This window comes from Callithrix jacchus, chromosome 15, assembly GCF_049354715.1.
Source record: "Callithrix jacchus isolate 240 chromosome 15, calJac240_pri, whole genome shotgun sequence".
NCBI lineage: Eukaryota > Metazoa > Chordata > Mammalia > Primates > Cebidae > Callithrix > Callithrix jacchus.
This window is the reverse complement of record NC_133516.1, coordinates 34840986-34858566: the sequence shown is the minus strand read 5'-3', so window position 1 is coordinate 34858566 and position 17581 is coordinate 34840986. Positions and strand designations below refer to the sequence as shown.

The following is a 17581-nucleotide window of genomic DNA, read 5'->3' as shown; positions in this document are numbered from 1 at the left end:
GAAGGAGCACCAACCACCCATGGAAGGCTCCCTGGAGGAGGAAATGCCCAGGCATGGGAAAGGCTGAGCAGGAACTCACGAGGGGCCTTTGTGCATCCTGGGTGTGCTCAGGGCCCACTGCTTGATCTTGCTCAGGCTCTGCTCACTGATGACGCACCGGCCGTCAGAGGGCATGCAGTCCACATACAGGTTGTAGAGCAGCAGTGCCTCCGTGTTCTTGCGTAGGGCGTTGGCCTGGACCACACGTTGCGTGAACACGCAAGGGTCCTCAGCGCAGAAGAGAAGCTGGATCCGTGGCACCCAGTACTGACAGACCTGAAGGGGTGGCCTTCCTGGGGACCGGGTGGGAGGGAGAAGGGGACTCGCAGTCAGGCTTTCTGAGCTGAAGCACTAGGTTCGAGCTGGCTGTGCTGCTGATGCCCAGTGGCCCTCAACAAGTTGTTTCCCTCTTCGGACTCCCAGTTGCATCTGTGAAATGGGCATGATGACATTCCCTGCCTGGCCCATCTCACAGGGTGTCATGGGTGGATGTGAAAGTGCTTAGACAAGGCCAAGCGTGGTGGCTCACACCTGTAATCCGAGCACTTTGGGAGGCCTAGGTAGGTGGATCATTTGAGGCTAGGAGTTTGAGACCAACCTGTTCACCATGGTAAAACCCTGTCTCTACTAAAAATGCAAAAAATTAGCTGGGCATGGTGGCAGGAGCCTGTGATCCAGCTACTTGGAAGACTGAGGCACGAGAATCACTTGAATCTGGGAGGTAGAGGTTGTAGTGAGCTGAGATTGTACCACTGCACTCCAGCCTGGGTGACAGAGCGAGACTTCACCTCAAAAAGAAAAGAGAGGAGGGGAGGGGATGGGAGGGGGAAGAGGGTTAGGAAGGAGGGGGGAGGGGAGGAAGAATTTAAACAAGGAGTTATACATGCATGGCTGTTCAAGGGCCCATCCCTTGATGCCACACCCAGGGCAGGCATTGCTAATTCATGGGACTTGGGCTCAGAGCTTACATGCCATATAATAGCCACTTGCCCTTTCTGGGGTCTCTGAGTGATGAGTCCTCTGGTCCTTACTGGTCAGGGTGTTGGGCAAACAGAGCAAAGTAGAATCCAGACCTGGTCTGGCAGTGCCCTGGGCAGGGTTGGCCTCAGTCATGGGCCAGCCAGGACTGAGCTGGGGGTCTGCCTGGGGCAGCGGCAGTAGCTCGTACCTTCAGGGGTGACCCCTGCATTCAAGATGGGCCTTCCCATCTCATCTCGCACCAGGCCTTTCTTGTCTGTCTTGTGTACCAGGTATAGCTTTTTCTCCTCGTCATAGTCCAGGACGCCTACCTCGCACCATTTGTACGTTAGCTTCGGATTCTTGGGGTCCTCTGAAACAAGAGGGATAACCCCACCAGTGCCCCCTGCCATGGGAGCAGGTAGGGGCCTCTGAGTGCAGGCAGCAGTGCTGAGAATGAGTCTTGGAGGTCACCAGACTGGTGTCTCTCCCGCCGGGATGCCCCCTTCTGCTCCAGCAGAGCCAGGGCCCTGCTTCCTCCCAGCCAAGCTAGCCTCTGAGGAACCTCAGGCTGCAGGAGGAGCCAGAAAGACCAGGGTTCTCTGCCCTGGTGCTCAGCACAACCTCCACCAGGACAGAGAGACCCACAGGTCAATGGGAGGCTGGGAGAGGAGGCACGAAAGCCCCAAGCTAACGGGAGAACCCAGCTGTAAAGGTCATGGATGAGCTGGAACCCCTTGAAAGTGACCAAGGCCAGGGTGAAGCCCTCCCCATAGGCTGCCCCTGGCTGCTCAGTCCCTGGACCCCGCATCTGACAACAGGGCACGGCAGAGCAGGAGCTGCTCTTCGGTCAGGATGGGCCTCCCACCAGTTCCCTGGGCTGAAAGCCCATTTCAGCTCACCCCCCACTGCCCCTCATGCATATCTCTGCAGCCACACTGGAGATCTGGCTATTCTTGTGACTTTTTTTTTCTTTCTTTCTTTCTTTTTTTGAGATGAAGTCTCGCTCTGTAGCTCAGGCTGGAGTGCAATGGCGGGATCTTGGCTCACTGCAGCCTCTGCCTCCCAGGTTCCAGTTCAAGCAATTCTCCTGCCTCAGCCTCCAGAGTAGCTGGGATTACAGGCGCATGCCACACTCAGCTAATTTTTGTATTTTAAGTAGAGTCAGGGTTTCACCATATTGGCCAGGCTGGTCTTGAACTCCCGACCTTGTGACCCACCCACCTCAGGCTCCCAAAGTGCTGGGATTACAGGCGTGAGCCCTCACGCCCGGCCATTCCTGTGACTTTGGGCCTCTCTCGGCGGCAGAGCCTCTGCCCTGGCTGTGCCCTTGGCCTGGAACACTCTCCACTCAGGTCGCCTCACTGCTTGTTGTTCCCTTCACCAAGGAGAAGCCTCTGCGCCTAAAATGGCACCTCTGTCCCAGGCACTCTCTGACTTGTTAACCCGTCCTGTCCCTCACAGTGCTGAAAGTCACACTGTTTACGTATCAGCTTCTGGTTTGTGGCTGACTTGCTCACACTAGTGTCAGCTCCCTAAGGGCAGAAGCCACTTTGTCCTATCTTGGTCACAGCTGTGTCCCTGGGCCTAGAATGGAAACTGGCACATCGCAGATGTTTGATAAACTTTTGCAGAAGAAAGATGCACACACATGATGCCCAGCAGAGCAGCCACAATATATAGTGGCTTAAAAACAAACTGAGGCCAGGTGCAGTAGCTCACATCTGTAATCCCAGCACTTTGGGAGGCAGAGATGGGTGGATTGCCTGAGCTCAGGAGTTCGAGACCACCTTGGGCAACATGGTGAAACTCTATCTCTACTAAAATACAAAAAAAATTAGCCGGGAGTAGTGGTGTGGTTTACACCTGCAGTCCCAGCTCTTCTGGAGGCTGAGGCATGAGAGTTGTTTAAACCTGGGAGGTGGAGGTTGCAGTGAGCCGAGGTTGCCACTGCACACTCCAGCCTGGGTGAAAGAGCAAGACTGTGTCTCAAAAAAAAAAAGTTTTTGTTTTTTTTTTTAAATGAGTTCTACAGACTGGGTTGAGGAAGGAAGGGCTGGAATTCCCAGGAAATGCTCCCTACCTGTTGACGCAACTAGCTGAATAACGGATAAGTAAAGGAGGCCTGCAGCTCACCTATTTTGCTTCTCTGGTTTGCTCTTCCCTTCCTTTCCTAGTAGGTTCCTTTTCTGAAAATGCTGGCCATGTCTCGGCTCAGCTCAGATGAAAAGATGTCACTGGAAGCCCCCCGCAGAAAACAAGAGGTCCCTGGCAGAGCCGCTCCCTGCTCACCCCTCCTCCTGCCTGTGCCACCACCCTAGACCAGGGCCATGGGAGGGGGTACAAGCAGAGCATCTGGGGGGGCCTGGAACGTGGTGCATTTAAGGTTAATGCAGCCCCAAACCTTCTGGTTTTATCACCAGGAATTGGAGATCTGGGAACAATTGAGTTAAATTATTTTTGTAATTAAGTCCAAAGTAAAGGGAACTTTCTGGGCTTCTTGTCTAGTTCAGAGAAATTGATTCCAGCATTAAGGTGTTTTTAAAATGAAACATAAATTTACAGCCTGCTCAATGGACTCACTGTACAGTCTTAAAACCAGTCGTGGCTCTCACAATCCTGCCTCCCACCTGCAGCTGGCCCACTGGGCCCACCCCCAACTCACAGCATCTGGCCCACCCACCAGGTGGGGAGCAGAGCAGCCTCCAGCTCTGCGCAGAGGAACAGCCACCTCCAACTTCCCAAATGATGACCCAGACCTTTCTGGGATGCTGCACTGAGACCCAGCTGTGCAGGCCAACATGGCAGCTGTAGATGCCCACCTGGTACTGCTTCCCAAAGCAGGAAATGGGAGAGCCTCCATGGCCACTGGGGCAGCCTGAGACCAAACAAGCAGCCAGGGGCACTCCCTGGGCAGATACAGACAAGGCCAAGACAAGGCAAACCTGTGTGGCATTACGTGGGCATGGGTGAGGTGGGAGAGTACTTGTGGATGGGTGACAGTAGGCACGTGTGCTTCCATGTGGTGAGAATATGTAGATGGGTGCAGCTGTTGGGGGTGTGACAATGTGTGACAGTGTGCTTGTGAATGTGTGTGACGATGGGGATGTGTGTTTGTGAGAAGTGTGTGTTGTGCACACAGAAATGAAAGCTGAGAGGCCACAGTCAGAGCTGCAATAATGGGGCTTCTGGGTGGAGGGATGGAGAGTGGAACTGTGCCCTTCGTGCACGTTTCAACATGCCCAATGAGCATGTACATATTTTATTACCAATAAATCAAGATTTTTTCAAAACACTAGACACCATCCAGCTGTCCCTTTTCCAGCTCTCCCGGCGAAGCTCTCCCTGCATTTCCTGCTCTGTGAAGCCAGCTCTTAGGCCCGTCTCCCAGTGGAGAGGTTTTGAAAGACCCCTCACCTCCCATGGCTGCCAGGTCCCAGGGGAGCCCAGGAGTCCGTGGCAGAGCTGCTACTAGAATTAGATGGTGTCCCCACTCCAGACTGGCCCTGCTCACCATGTCCCAGGAAGTCATCAGTGGGCAGGAGGGCTTTTCCTGGAACAGGTTTCCTGTCCAGAGACCCTGGCTCCAAGCCCATGTTGATCCACTCTCTGGGAGTCCGGCAGTCAAACTCCTCATTGTCAAATACCTGGAAGAAAGCAGGCCAACAGTGGGAGGAAGCGGCTCCTCTAGTGGGGTCCCAGTGGGGCTGGGTGTCCCAAAGGATGGGTTGCTTAAGTAGCCCCTTCCCCAGGTGAGAGAGCTGCAGGCTAGAGCTGGGGGCAGACCCTCCCCACTGCTGCCCCAGGGGTACACAGCATCTGGTTGGGTGAAACCCTGGATCCCTGTCTAGCCAAGCCAGCTGAGGCTCAGGCAGAGAGGTGTCCAGGAACCCAGAACAGGCGGGGGGTTCTTTCTCCCACTGCCCAGGGCCACCTAGCTCAGGCCCAAGGGAAGAGGTGGCCCTTGGGTTTTCCTGGGGACCCCACCCCAACTTGGAAATGATAAGATTCAGGGCTGTCAGGAGACAGCCTTTGGCTACAGTCAGATTTACCTTCTCACAGGGATCACCAGGCAAGAGACACTCAGGGCCATAGAGAGGAAGGGAGGGGAGGTGGGTGAAAGCCAGAGCCAGGCCACACTCCCTCTTTCTCCTCCCTGGATTCAGTTTCCCCATTTATACCCAAAGGAGACGGCACTAATTTCTACCTCCATCCCTGCTCTTCCCATTTCAGTGAGCCCAGAAGGAGCTCCCTACCCCAAGGTGGGCCCAGGTCAGGGAGGACTACTCCACAGTCCAGCTGGGCTGCATCTAGGTTGCCTATGGGAGGCATGGAAGCTAAGGCCAGGTATACAGGCTGCTCAGGCTCCCAGGGAAGAAGCAAAGACTCAGCATTCCAGGGGGGCTGGGGGCCCCTCCTGCCCCATCTAGGATGCTCAAAGTAGCTGGGATGGGTTCCTATTATTGACCTGCCCTGTTTGACAAGAGAGTGCTGGTGACTGGCATGAGAATGCCCTTTCAGATCTGACTCCGGGGCTTCTGCTGGGGTCCTGTACCTCTGCAACCCTGTCCATCAACCATCTACGGAAGCCCGGCTCACCTTCAGTGGGAGGTAGATGGGGAAGAGTGGGTCATTGCCCTGCTCGATGGTTTGGTGGTGCTGGAGGTCCGGGTGTCTGGGCATGAGCTTGTTGGAGTCGATGCCCTGGCTGGACAGCAACTGCTCAATGTCCAGGCTCAGATACTGCTGTTTCCTCCTGGTCAAGGGCAGGGAGGGGACCTCAGAAGGGCTTGGCTCATGTGAGGTGGCTCCACGTGTATCCACAAGGGCCCATGGGCTTGTGGGGGTAGGGGTGTGGCTGAGAGACCCTTCTAGAGCCCTCCACCCCTCTGGGACTCATCAGGAAGTGATGCAGCGGCCAGGGCTGGTGTCCTGGGCTCCAACTATCCTTCTGTCCTGCCCTGCTGTCCCATTCGTTGACCTCAATGCCACCTTCCCCAATTCCATAATATGTAAATTGTTCCTATTAAGAGACCAAAGGGCTAGAATAACTTTTTTCTTTTTTTTCCTGATACTAACTCCAGGTAAGGGCTAGAATATTTTAATCTAGGCACTTGTGCACAGACTCTGCCATGAGCAATGTCACCTGGTGATCTGCAGTTCCTCAACCCCTAAGACAGGCGGGTGCCGCCTCCCGGACAGTCTCCCCACAGCCCACCCAGCCGTACCTCTCGATCTCAATCTTGCGGGGACGCTGGCCTGGCAGCACCTGGAAAGGCACCTGCACCTTGGGCTCATAGGCCTGAGGCGGGAAGTCAGTCTGGGCCAGCAGCCTGGTGGTGGACCCAATGCACTGCTGCTCTATGCGCTCCTGGAAGTCCTCAGGAACCTGGAAGGTTCCAACTGCAGGCAGAAGCAGAGACAGGGGCTTCGGGGCTCGGGCCAGCACCCAACGACTGGCCTCCAGCCCATAAAACAAATCATCATCCAGGCAGTATGCTTTGGAGTGTGGGAAGCTCAGGGCCTGTCTGTGGCTGGGCAGTGGGTGGGGGAAGATAGGCAGGGCACCAGGTGCCCTGGGGGTATGAGCCTGGAGGGACAGCAGCTTCCAGAAGGTCTGTCCTGGCCCTGCTCTCCCTGTTGAGAGCAAGCATGCTTGACCACTCCTTTCCATAGCACCCATTACTCCAGCACCAGGGGCCATTGCTTAAACCAGGTGCTGGGTTCACCAAGGGTGAGGGTTACCATTGGATAGGAAGAAGAAATGGGATGGGCTCCTCCCACCCCTACTGCAGAGGCCCCCTCAGCATATTGGAGTCTGATATTCATTCCCTGGGGCCATTGCCAGCTTGAGGCATCCTGGATACTCTGGGAGTGGGTAGCTCTACCACTCTGGCCCTGCAGAACCCTCATGTCACAAAATGGCTGCCCCTACTTAGATGAGCAGGGTAGACAGAGGCTTCCATTCCACACCTGGGGGAAGGGGAGTTGGTGGGGAGAGACCCATTGATAGGGTGACCATTCATCCCAGTTTGCCTCAACACCAGATGGTCAATGGAGAAGAAAGTCCCAGGCAAAGCGAAACCACAGAGGTGGGCAGAGGGGTGTGGGCATTTGCTTCAGGAGGGGATAGCCACATTTCCCAGGGCCTGGATGGGCTCTGGGCAGCCTCCTGAAGGTCCCCTCTATTTTCTGGGTAGAAGTAGGGTCCAGAGTCTCAGGGGCCCTGGGAAACCCTGGTGACCCCTTCCTTAGGCCTTACCACCTCGCTGGGACCAACAGGTGGTCATGCTGCAGGAGGGCCTACCCTGGGAGTGGCATCTGGGTCCTACAGAGGGCTCCAGAGGTGGGGCCTGGGTGGTGTCCAAGACTCAGTGGAGCCTCCACCATCATCTGGAGTCTGCTCTCACCAGGCTGCCAGGTAGTCAAGGGACACCCCTCTTTGCATCAAAAACACCCAGATCTCCGGGCTGCCAAGAAGGCAGTTTTCAGAGCCCTAATCACAAGCTCTTGAGGCTGCGTGACACCACTCCACCCCCAGGACCCACTCAGTGGCCAAGAAGGAGCCAGGGCGAAGAGACCCAAGCCTGGCCTCCAGACCCTGCTGCATCTGAGGGCCAGGGTAGGCTACTGGCTGCCGAGGGCCCTGACTGACACTACTCTGTGCTGCTGGGGGCTGCTTTTTCTCATGTGGGCAGAGCTGCCATCTGCAGATCACCCCCCTAGCCACCCTGCCAAGTGTGGCAGGAGCACCATTCCCAATACCCCCAGTGCTGATCTGCAGTTGGTAACCATTTTCTGGATCACAGATACTTGTGAGACTTGTAAACAATAGTGCACACGCTCAGATAAGTGCACAAATGCACATGCTTGTGCTGTTTTCTAAGGCCGTGGGCTCCAAGAGGACTGGCCTGGACAGTTGCAGCAAGGAACCAGGTCTTCCCTGGGGGTGGGGAGGAGGGGTGGACAGGGGGAGCCACAGGACATCTGGGCCTGATCCAAGGGGATATCCTGTCTGCCAGGGGAGGGGGCAAACCCAGCCAGGTGGGAGGCTTCACCACCACTCAGGGCTTCTCCCAGAGCCCCTGTTCTCCCCTCTGCCACTGGGGAAGGCCCCACACCCTGCAGATGTCCCAGTCCTTGCCACCCCTGCTGTGCTCTGAGACTCTCCATGAGCCTGAGAGGAGAGGCCCCCTTTCCTCCTGCAGCAGGGATCTCCTGGGCATCCATCTGAGCCAGGCCCTATTCCAGGTTCTGCAGCCCCAGCAGGGAGCAACTCAGACAGTCCGGGCCTCCTCAGGGACCACATTCCAGAGGAGGCAGAAAATACACACATATGCCCTTCTGACCTCAGCCAGGGAAAGCAAGCTGTGGCCCTGACCCTAGCAGCCCATTCCTGCCCGGCACAGTGTCAAGGTCATGGCTCCACTGAGAGTAATGACTCGGCAGCTGTGGCTGACTGAGCGCTCACTGTGAGTGGGCACTTGTGAAGCACCCTGTTTCTTACTATCCCCACTCCACAGTTGAGGAAGCTGGGGCCCTCAGCCAGGAAAAGGCTGTCTCCCTGAGGCCAAAGGCCTGCTTCTAAATACCCACCGGGACCCACTCACACAGCCCTCCTGAGTACTGACCTTTTGGGGTGAACTTGTCGAGGTCAGCCTGCCGCAGGAGACTCTGGCCCATTCGGGGGCCACGGCACACCTCCTGAAAACAAACATGGAGCCCTGAGTGTGCGTCAACATCCTAGGGACAGGCAGGACCCAGGAGGGACCCCAAGGCCAGGTGCCTCCCTTGAGGCCCACCAGGGAGCACTCTAGGAGCACAGAAGAGGGCAGAACCAGGCGGTACACACAATTCTCCATTCAAAGACCAGAGTGGGCAACAAGCTGTGGCTACCCAGGACATCCTGGCTCCTCCCCATTCTGGTCCAGCCCAGCTCTCTTCCTTGCTCTTAGAACACTCAGCAGTGCATCCCAGGGCTGAGCCATGAAGCAGGTACTGCAAGGCCAGCAGGTATCTCTGTACGGACCTCCTCTCCCAAGGCCACTGGCATTGCAGAGGTAATGCTTATCAGTGGGTCCTCACCATGTCTTTCTTAGCCCTTCCCTGGCCTAAAGCATAAGGCTACCTGGGACCTACAGGACTCTGAATTCTCTCCTCATCATTCCCTCCCTTCTTTCCCCTGCCCCCAGCCTCCTCCCTCGATCTCTTTCCTCTAATTCTAGCCTCCTTCTTCACACAGCCATGCCCTCTCTCAGGGACTCCAGCTATTTGTACCTGTTGTCTCCCCTGCCAGGAACATGCTCCCAGACTCCGCTTTTACATATCTGTCTCTTAGATCTCAGCAATATGCCACCTCATCCATGGACTCTCTCCAACCAGAGCCAAGGGAGGCGGTCTTCCCTACCACAGCCACTGCCCATGACAATGACAATAGGGACATGGGCATCTCATCCCTGCCGCATCTCTGGGGCTCCATAGAGGGCCTGGTGCACAGCAGGAGCTCAGTAGTGAGTTGTCAAATGAATGGATAGATGGATGATGACAAAAAAGGATGGAAGGTTGGATGGGAGGAATGGGGGTAGATGGATAGACAGACTGATGGATAGATTGATAGACAGCTAAATGAACAGATGGACTGACTGATGGGGAGAAGGATGAAAGGATGGGTGAATGAAGCCCAGAGGAAGGGTTGAGGCTTGGTAGGGGACAGCTGCCATACTCACCCCAAGTTGATCCAAGGTTCCAGGGCTGAGGATGTCGGAGTAGAACCCACGCTGCTTCATCAGCGGGTTCTTCTTATCAGTGCCTGTCAAGGGTGACTTCCATGGCTGCCCCAAGTCTGAGAGTGTGGGTGGGGCCGGGGGCAGGGGTAAAGGTGGGAGCTTGGGGTCAAGGTCTGGAGGATTCCCCAACCCATATTCTGTTCCTGGAAGAATCCTCCCTGGGTTATACTCTAGGCCCCTGTGAGTCCCTGCTTGGACCACAGGAGCACTGCTGCACTCTGGGCCCAGAGGGGTCCTTCCTGGGCTACAGCTTTTTCCATTAGGCTGCTCCATGCTGCTTCTCAGGGAGATGTCCCAGCCAAAGCTCCTAGGAGAAGATCCCAGAGTCAGTCAGCTTTTGCCAGCCTCTGTCTCAGCCCCAAGACACACGGATGCCTACACTGTTGCCCGCCACAAGTCCCACCCCATGACCCATGGGTAACAGAAGAGCAAGGAGGAGGGGGTGGTCTCCTCCTAATCTGGACAGGCACCCGGTGCACCAGGAGATGATGGGGCCTACCCTGGACACTGCATGTGAGAAAAGAGCCCACCCACGGTTCCGGGCTGAGTGAGGGGAAGCCCTGCAGACATTCCCAACCCATGCATGCGACTGCACTTGTCCACCCCTCTCCCCCATCTTATAGAGCAAGGCCTGGCTTCTCAGTATGGGGAGATGGAGAGGGAGGCCCTGAGCTTACTTGCCCAATAAATTTTCCTAAAATGACTTTCAGCCAGAGCAGCCCCGGCACCTTCAGCCCAGCCCAGCTAGACTTCCCTGCCTTTTCCCAGTGTGGGGCATGAGCCTCCCTAGCACCTGTGAGTGCTGGGCCATGCCCTGCCTCCCCTGTGTGTGCCCACTCTACCTCCCCCCATACCCCAGGAGCCAAAAGACTAAATGGCCTCTCCAGCAGGACCCCAATCCTGACCCTCCATTGGCCCACAGATCCCTCTACCAGCAACAAAATCGCATTCGCCCACCGTGGCTCTCGGGATCAGATCAGCTCAGAAAACGTTCACCCTCCTGTCTTTGCAAAGGGAGTAGCAGATGCCACCGGGGCACATGCACATCCACCACCTGGAGGACAAGAGTTTATAGCTTTTATTGTGGGAGGAGCAAGCCCTTGAAAAGGCACTGTTGCCTTTAGCTACCTCAAAATTTATCACCACGAAGAATCCTTGGGTAGGAGAACATGACAATGAATTGGACAAGGGGATGGTGAAGAAAAGGTTTGCACATAATGCTAGTGCAAAAATCAAAAAGGAAGTCTACAATTATCTCAATAAAAATTTCACTTAAAAAAAAAAAAAAAGAGGCTGAGGTGGTGGCTCACGCCTGTAATCCCAGCACTTTGGGAGACCGAGGGGGGTGGATCACCAGAGGTCAGGAGTTTGAGACCAGCCTGACCAACATGGTGAAACCCCAACTCTACTAAAAATACAAAATTAGCTGGGTGTGGTGGCATATGCCTGTAATACCAGCTACTTGAGAGGCTGAGGCAGGAGAATCACTTGAACCCAGGAGGCAGAGGTTGCAGAGAGCCGAGACTGTGCCACTGCATTCCAGCCTAGGCAACAGAGCAAGATTCCATCTAAAAAAAAAAAAAAGAAAGAAAAAAGAAAGAGCATCTTAACAAAAGGAAATAGAGGCCTAGCGCAAGCAAGCCCCCCTTTCCTGGCCCCATCCCGTTTTCCCATCCCTTCAGCATACTGAGACAAAGAACGTGAAGAACAGGGCCCTCTTTTCGCTGGGTGTTTTGTGCTGGTGTAGGCCTCCTGATGGATTGCGGGAGGGGGCTCTGGCCTGCACTGACCTGAGGAGTGTGGTGGATGGCCAGGGCTGTCGAGAGCAAAACTACCAGCAGTGCTGAAGCACACGCAGCAGCTGAGCCATTTCTAAGAAAAGGGTGGCGAGTTGGCAAGCCGCTTGAGGGATGCAGAAGGGCAGATGGGGCTCTGGCAGGAAGCTCCAGACACTCAGCCCAAAGGCTGAACTGCCTCCAGCCAGTCGGGCCTGCCAGGCTTCCCCCAGCGGAACCCCACTCCCTGAATCCAGTCTCTGGTGGCCAGCTGCCTCCCAGGGCAGGCGCTGAAGACAAAGCCGAGTCTGGCCCACCTGTCTAACAGTCACCAGCCCTTCTTGAAGCACCCTAAAGAACAGAGGACCCCTTGGGGCTCAGCCACATCAGGCTGCAAACCCATAGATGTTTCATCTTTGAACAAAATCACCCAAGAAAGCAGGGCTTGGAGAGGACAGGGTCCCCAGCTCCACAGGAGAGCATTGCATTCCATGATTTCCTCAGCTCTCAGATGGGCCTGAGCATGCTTGATTTGCTTTACTGGTGCATTACAAGGAGTTGTAAGGATCTTCAGATAACAGATGTGCAAATATCTAAGAAACTGCAGGGTTGCTGGGGGCAAAAGGAGTCCACAATGGACTGGTTGCTGCCCCAATAAACTGTTTCCCTCCACACAAGCTGGCAGAGGGGGAATGCACCGAGGTGTGTCCCGAGGAGGGTGTGAGAGTGAGCTGCAATCTCAGAACGCTGTTCCCCCCATCCCAGCCCTTCACAGTGGCTCCCTTCCAGCTCTGCCCCCATTCTCGGCACTGGTGCATTAGCAGTATATGCAGCAGCTAGGAAAGACAGAAAGACCCAGTCTGCCTCCTGCCATGGCCCCATGGGTGACAGCAGACTCTGTCTGGAAACGTGTGTGACCAGCAGCGGGGAGAGGACATGGTTCCCAGCAAGGCCTCTGCCTCTGGTCATTCTGGGAGGTTCTTTCTATGTGTTGAAGGTAACTGGCTAGTGAGATTGCAGAGGTGGCACTGGTGGGCACAGTGTTGGGAATGGTGAATGTTACTGGGGGCTTAGACTTATTTTATGCATCAACTCATTTAAACTACTGAGGTGGGAACTGATAGTATTCTCATTTCTCAGAGGCAGGAAAACAATGCTCACAGTGAACCCAAGTTCTTTCTCCCCACTCAGATTACCTGGGAGCCCTATTGGCTTGAGCCAGAGGAAGCTTCTGGTTGGATTCACCGTCATTCAACCCCACTTGACTCAATCAGTCACCAAGCACTTGGCTGAATAGACACAGATGAATAGGGGCATTCCATCCTCGAACCAGGTACTACTATTATTGCCAATTTACAACAGGGAACTAGGGCCCAGGAAAGTAAAGAAACTTGCAAAGGTCACATAACCAAACACTGGCAGAACCAGAATGGTAACTGAGGTCTCCACTTCTGGCTGACCCAAAGGTCCATGTTCTAGCACCACACAGTGGTTCTCCAACTGGGTGCTGCGATTTTGCAAAGGGGGGCACCTAAGCAGGAGGGCTTCTATGCCACCCACCCCTGATTCAACAGGACCCTGCACCTTTATCCATTTCACGCCCCAGCGTTCTTCATAAGCAGACAAATGGATCTGTGGCTTCAGGGGATTTTGGAAGTCTCTGCCCTTGAGGCTACCAGGCAAACAATACCATGAATGGTTAGTGCTCCCCCAGGCTTGGGGTTCTCTCCACCATTTTGAAGCATTCACCTGATGCAAACCACCCCCCATGACTTTATCTGTCCCCTCCAGTGTACGGCTGCCTGTATTATATGTGCACATGTCTTTCCTCTCAGTTGGGCAGGCATTTTCAAGTAACATTGATCTCTGGGAACTTGGCACCTAGCACCTAGCATGGGACTAGCATGGGCTTGGCACAAAGCTGGTGCCTAGAAAGTACTTGCTGAACGATTGTGTGAACAAATGACCTAATGGATGGGCGAAGTGGAAGAAGGAATGAAGGTGACCTCTGTAACAACTCTGGCAGAGATCTGGAGAGGGACTGGGTAGCTGATGGGACTTTCACAGGCTCAGCACGGCGATGGGGCCCAAAAACTGGTCTGGTAAGGACAGGACTTAACTGCAAGGCTGTTTAAAGTGCACCTCCCGGCCGGGCTCATGCCTGTAATCCCAGCACTCTGGGAGGCCGAGGCAGGCGGATCATTTGAGGTTAGGAGTTCAAGACCGGCCTGGCCAATATGGTGAAACCCCGTCCCTACAAAAATACAAAAATTTGCCGGCATGGTGGCGAATGCCTAGTCCCAGCTACTCGGGAGGCTGAGGGAGGAGAATCGCCTGAACCCGGGAGGCAGAGGTTGCAGTGAGTGGAGATCACCCCACTGCACTCCAGCCTGGGCGACAGAGCGACACTCAAAAATAACAAATAAATAAAATAAAGTGCATCTCACTTCTTTCCCACTGGCCAACGTTCGGTCCAGCAACCAGACTCCTACGAGATTCCCCCACCCCGGCCACTAGTCCTCGGCGCCTTTTCGAGGTCCCGCTGCCCGCACAGGCCCCACGACCCCTCCCTCTCACCGACCTACCGGCTCCACGAGCAGTGCGGGGACGGGGACGCTTCAGCCCGTCTCTAGGGAGGGACGCTGAACCGTTGCTAAAGGGGCGGGGCCATCGGCACCGCAGGGCGGGAGCTTCCGTCCGCGAACCCATGCCTACCCCCACCTCCTGGTCTCGGTTACTTCCGCCCAGGAAGCTGGGCCTTGGGTGTTCCAGCACAGGCCCCTATCGCCGGGATTAGGGCCGGCCAGGGAGTGCCACTCTTCTAGGCTCCACTACCCATCCATCTTCCCTCCTGTGCCCTTGCAGAGTAAGCGACGAAACAGCCAGATGCAGTGTGAGAACTTTGATTAAATCCTGATTTAAATATATATACATATGTAATTAATTTGGGGCTGGAATAATTGGGGAAATTTACGAATTGGAAGTTGGCATTTAAGCCACAGCTGCGGGACAGCTGGTCAGGGCACTGCGGAAAGAGTGGGTTCTGGTCCTGCTGGGGCTTGGCGCCATTGCCCAGCGATTCCACTGAGGCCAGTGCCTCAGGCACTGGTCTAATGCCCGTCATCTGCTCCCAGGACCTGGCATGGGTTCAGGTTTTGATTTTCCTGTCTTATTCTGAATACTGAATTGTTAATTTTCTTAGATGTGATAATGCTACTGCAGTTGTATCAGATTGTCCTTAGTTGATATGGCCTGAAGTATTTCAGGAAAACATGGCAGAATGTCCACTACAATTTCCTTTCAAATGGTTCAGCAAAAGTATATACAGGTGAGTATAACTAGATAAAGAGAAAGAGGAGATAAAGCAAAAGTGGTGCAATCTAATAATGAGGGAATCTGAAGGTCGCAGATGTCCACTCTACTAGTCTTCCAAGTTTTCTGTAAGGGAAAAGTGGTTTACAAACCAAAAGAAAAAGATCACTCCACTTGAACCTGAGAAGCCCTGCCCAGAGCCTTCTCAAAACTGGCCCCCATTTCATAGATGGGGAAACAGACTTGATGAGACGGTTAGTGTTGGGGGAGGTCGTAGGCCCTGCTGTCAAATTTTACTTGGCGTTTTAGTAGTGCTGGCTTGGTGCTAGGCCTTTGCTGGGCACTAAGTGTCCAGAACTGAACTGGACCCCACCCACACTATAAATTGTATTGCATGGAAAAGATGGAGAGGCCAGGCCACGAGGAACCCAGAGGCAGGGTGTAAGCTGTGCCTGGAGACGCTGCTTGAGCCCTCGTACAGGCTTCTGCTTCCTCTGTCCAGAACTTCTCTCTCCATCAACTCCTGCACCTGGGAGGACTCCTACTCATCCTTCAAGACCTCATGCTGGTGCAACCTTTCTTGAACCCAAACCATGGTTTTATTTTTCTTGTTGGCATTCACACAGCAGGTACTGTGATCACTGCAGAAGGAAGGAAGGAGTGTAAGGTGAACTGGAGGCAAGGTGTCCACAGCTCTTAGAATGGACAGGGACCCTATAGCCCTGTTCAGGGTAGTCTGGCTGCTCCATGGGTCTGGGTACAGGCTGGGTACCCCTCTTGGCCTGTAGAGAGGCACCTGCTTCCCTGCTTTTGCCTGGCACTTCCCACACTGGGTACAGCTGTCCAAAAAGCTGCAGCATCCATCCGGGTTGCCACGGCAACATCAGCCCATGGTGGGACGTCAGGGATGAGAGGGGCAGAATGCTAATCCTGGAAAGTTGCCAAGCAACACCGTGGGTTAGTGACATCACAGGGGCTGTGGCTGCTGGACAGATGGACAGGCCACAGCTGAAACGGTCCCCTCTCAGGAGGCCCAGCTCATAGAACTAACTCACTGCCTACCATGTGATGGTCACCGCTGTTTCTCCCAACTGGAGCATGGACTTGAGGGGTGGGGGCCAGGGGATTCTGCTTTTACCAGCAGCCCTGCCAGCTCCACCTCGCCCCTCTTCAAGGGTAGGCTGTGGATATGACTGCCTCCCTCCTCCCTGGCAGGAAACCATGAGTCAGTCCCTATTCTCCTGTGTCTCAGGAGTCACCCTCTAATGCTCTGGTTTCTCCCTGGCTGGGCAAGGTTCAGGCTTTGGTCTTCTTGCCCTGTCCTGTAGGGTATCATACTTACCTTGCTCCCTGGGAAAGGGGCAAGGGGCTGAGCCATGACCCACTAGGCTCCTGCCCCTCTTGTGATGGGAGGGCTGTCTTTTGCTCTGAATAAACTGGAAGAGAGGTCAGCCTTACTGTTGTTGAAATGGGAGGACTGGGTTTCTACAAGAGTTGGGGAGTCACTGCCCATCTCTTGCTCAGAGCCCCCTTGCTGAGGACTCTGGTGGCCTGAAAGCTGGGGATTTGGGCAGATGGGCTGTTTGGAATGCCCTGGCCCAGGGCCATGGCTTTCTAGCATGGGGTCTGAGGGTATGGTAGGTCTGCACACCCTCACCTTGTGCCTCCTTGCTGGCTGAGACAGGAGCAATGCTTCACTGGCTGCAGAGATGAAAGCTCCTTGTGAATAGGTGGCAGAATGGGCCCTTCATGTGGCCGGCCAGCCAGAAAGGAAGGTGACAGGCATCCAGACTGAGTGGCTGAGCTACCCGCTCCCCACCTGCCCCCAGCCTGCCTCTTGGGCTCCCAAGATCTTCCTCCGATTTTCTAGGCCTGAGGCCCTGAGCTATGCCAAGAGAAAGTGAATTGCAGGCATGGGGGCGGGGGGTCAGAGATGGGACTGGGTGAGGTCTAGGATTCACCACCTCCCAGGCCTCCCTGACATAAGCCTCCCTCCCATTGCTCAGCTGGCCTCAGCAGTTCTGACCAGCATAATCATTTCTTTGATGAATAAAAATGAAGACAAATTAATTCTCCTTTGATCCACATGATCACCTTGACAGACAAGACCTTGAAAGCCCAAAGCTCAAGGAAGAAGGAGTAGAACAGAGTTTCTTGGGGGCTGGAGGATTAGAGACCACTGGCCCATGAACGGACAGTCTTCATCCTTCACAGCCCCCACCCAATCCCATGGCCACCTTTACTCCTGTGCAGCATCCCTGCCGGAGCCTCCTCCCTCTTTGTTTCTCTATAATCTTCCATCCTATCTTGGGCTACTCCTCAGGAAACTCTCCCTGAGTGCATTGGCAACAAAACACACACTCTCCTCAGGGCCCTAGAGGACCATGGTCAGTACCACTGGGCAGATGACCTTACAATGGTCACTGCTGAGTCCCTCAGTGGGAGGGTGGGCTTGAGCCATGGGCTGGTAACATCACAGGGACTGTGGCTCCTGGACCAATGGACAGGCTGCAGCTGAAAGGGCCCACTCTCAGGAAGCCCAGCTCACAGAACCACTCACTCTCTACCATCTGCTGGTCACTGCTGTTTCTCCCAACTGGAGGGTGGGCTTGATGGGTGGGACCAGGGAGTTCTGGGGCAGAGGCATGGCTTTTCTCAGCAGCCTGCCCATGCATCAGTCCAGGAAAGACCCATAGAAATGACTGGAAGATA

The 17581-nt window shown here is 54.8% G+C and overlaps 1 protein-coding gene across 4 annotated transcripts in view; it reads right to left on the bottom strand.

Moving 5' to 3' along the window:
• DNAH1 (dynein axonemal heavy chain 1) overlaps positions 1–14206 on the bottom strand; it is an 84044-nt gene extending 69838 nt beyond the window's left edge. For all 4 annotated transcript variants that reach the window (XR_013527348.1, XM_054245708.2, XM_054245710.2 and 1 more), the window contains exons 1-9: positions 14143–14206; positions 10740–10836; positions 9723–10089; positions 8628–8700; positions 6225–6399; positions 5596–5752; positions 4511–4643; positions 1208–1369; positions 80–332 (exon numbers count right to left, since the gene is read on the bottom strand). Coding sequence is in view for 3 of the 4 variants with exons in the window: in XM_054245708.2 (XP_054101683.2) it covers positions 80–332; positions 1208–1369; positions 4511–4643; positions 5596–5752; positions 6225–6399; positions 8628–8700; positions 9723–10055 (1286 nt within the window). In the remaining variant the exon portion in view is untranslated. The remainder of the gene's footprint in view (positions 1–79; positions 333–1207; positions 1370–4510; positions 4644–5595; positions 5753–6224; positions 6400–8627; positions 8701–9722; positions 10090–10739; positions 10837–14142) is intronic.
• Between the last annotated feature and the right edge of the window lie 3375 nt (positions 14207–17581).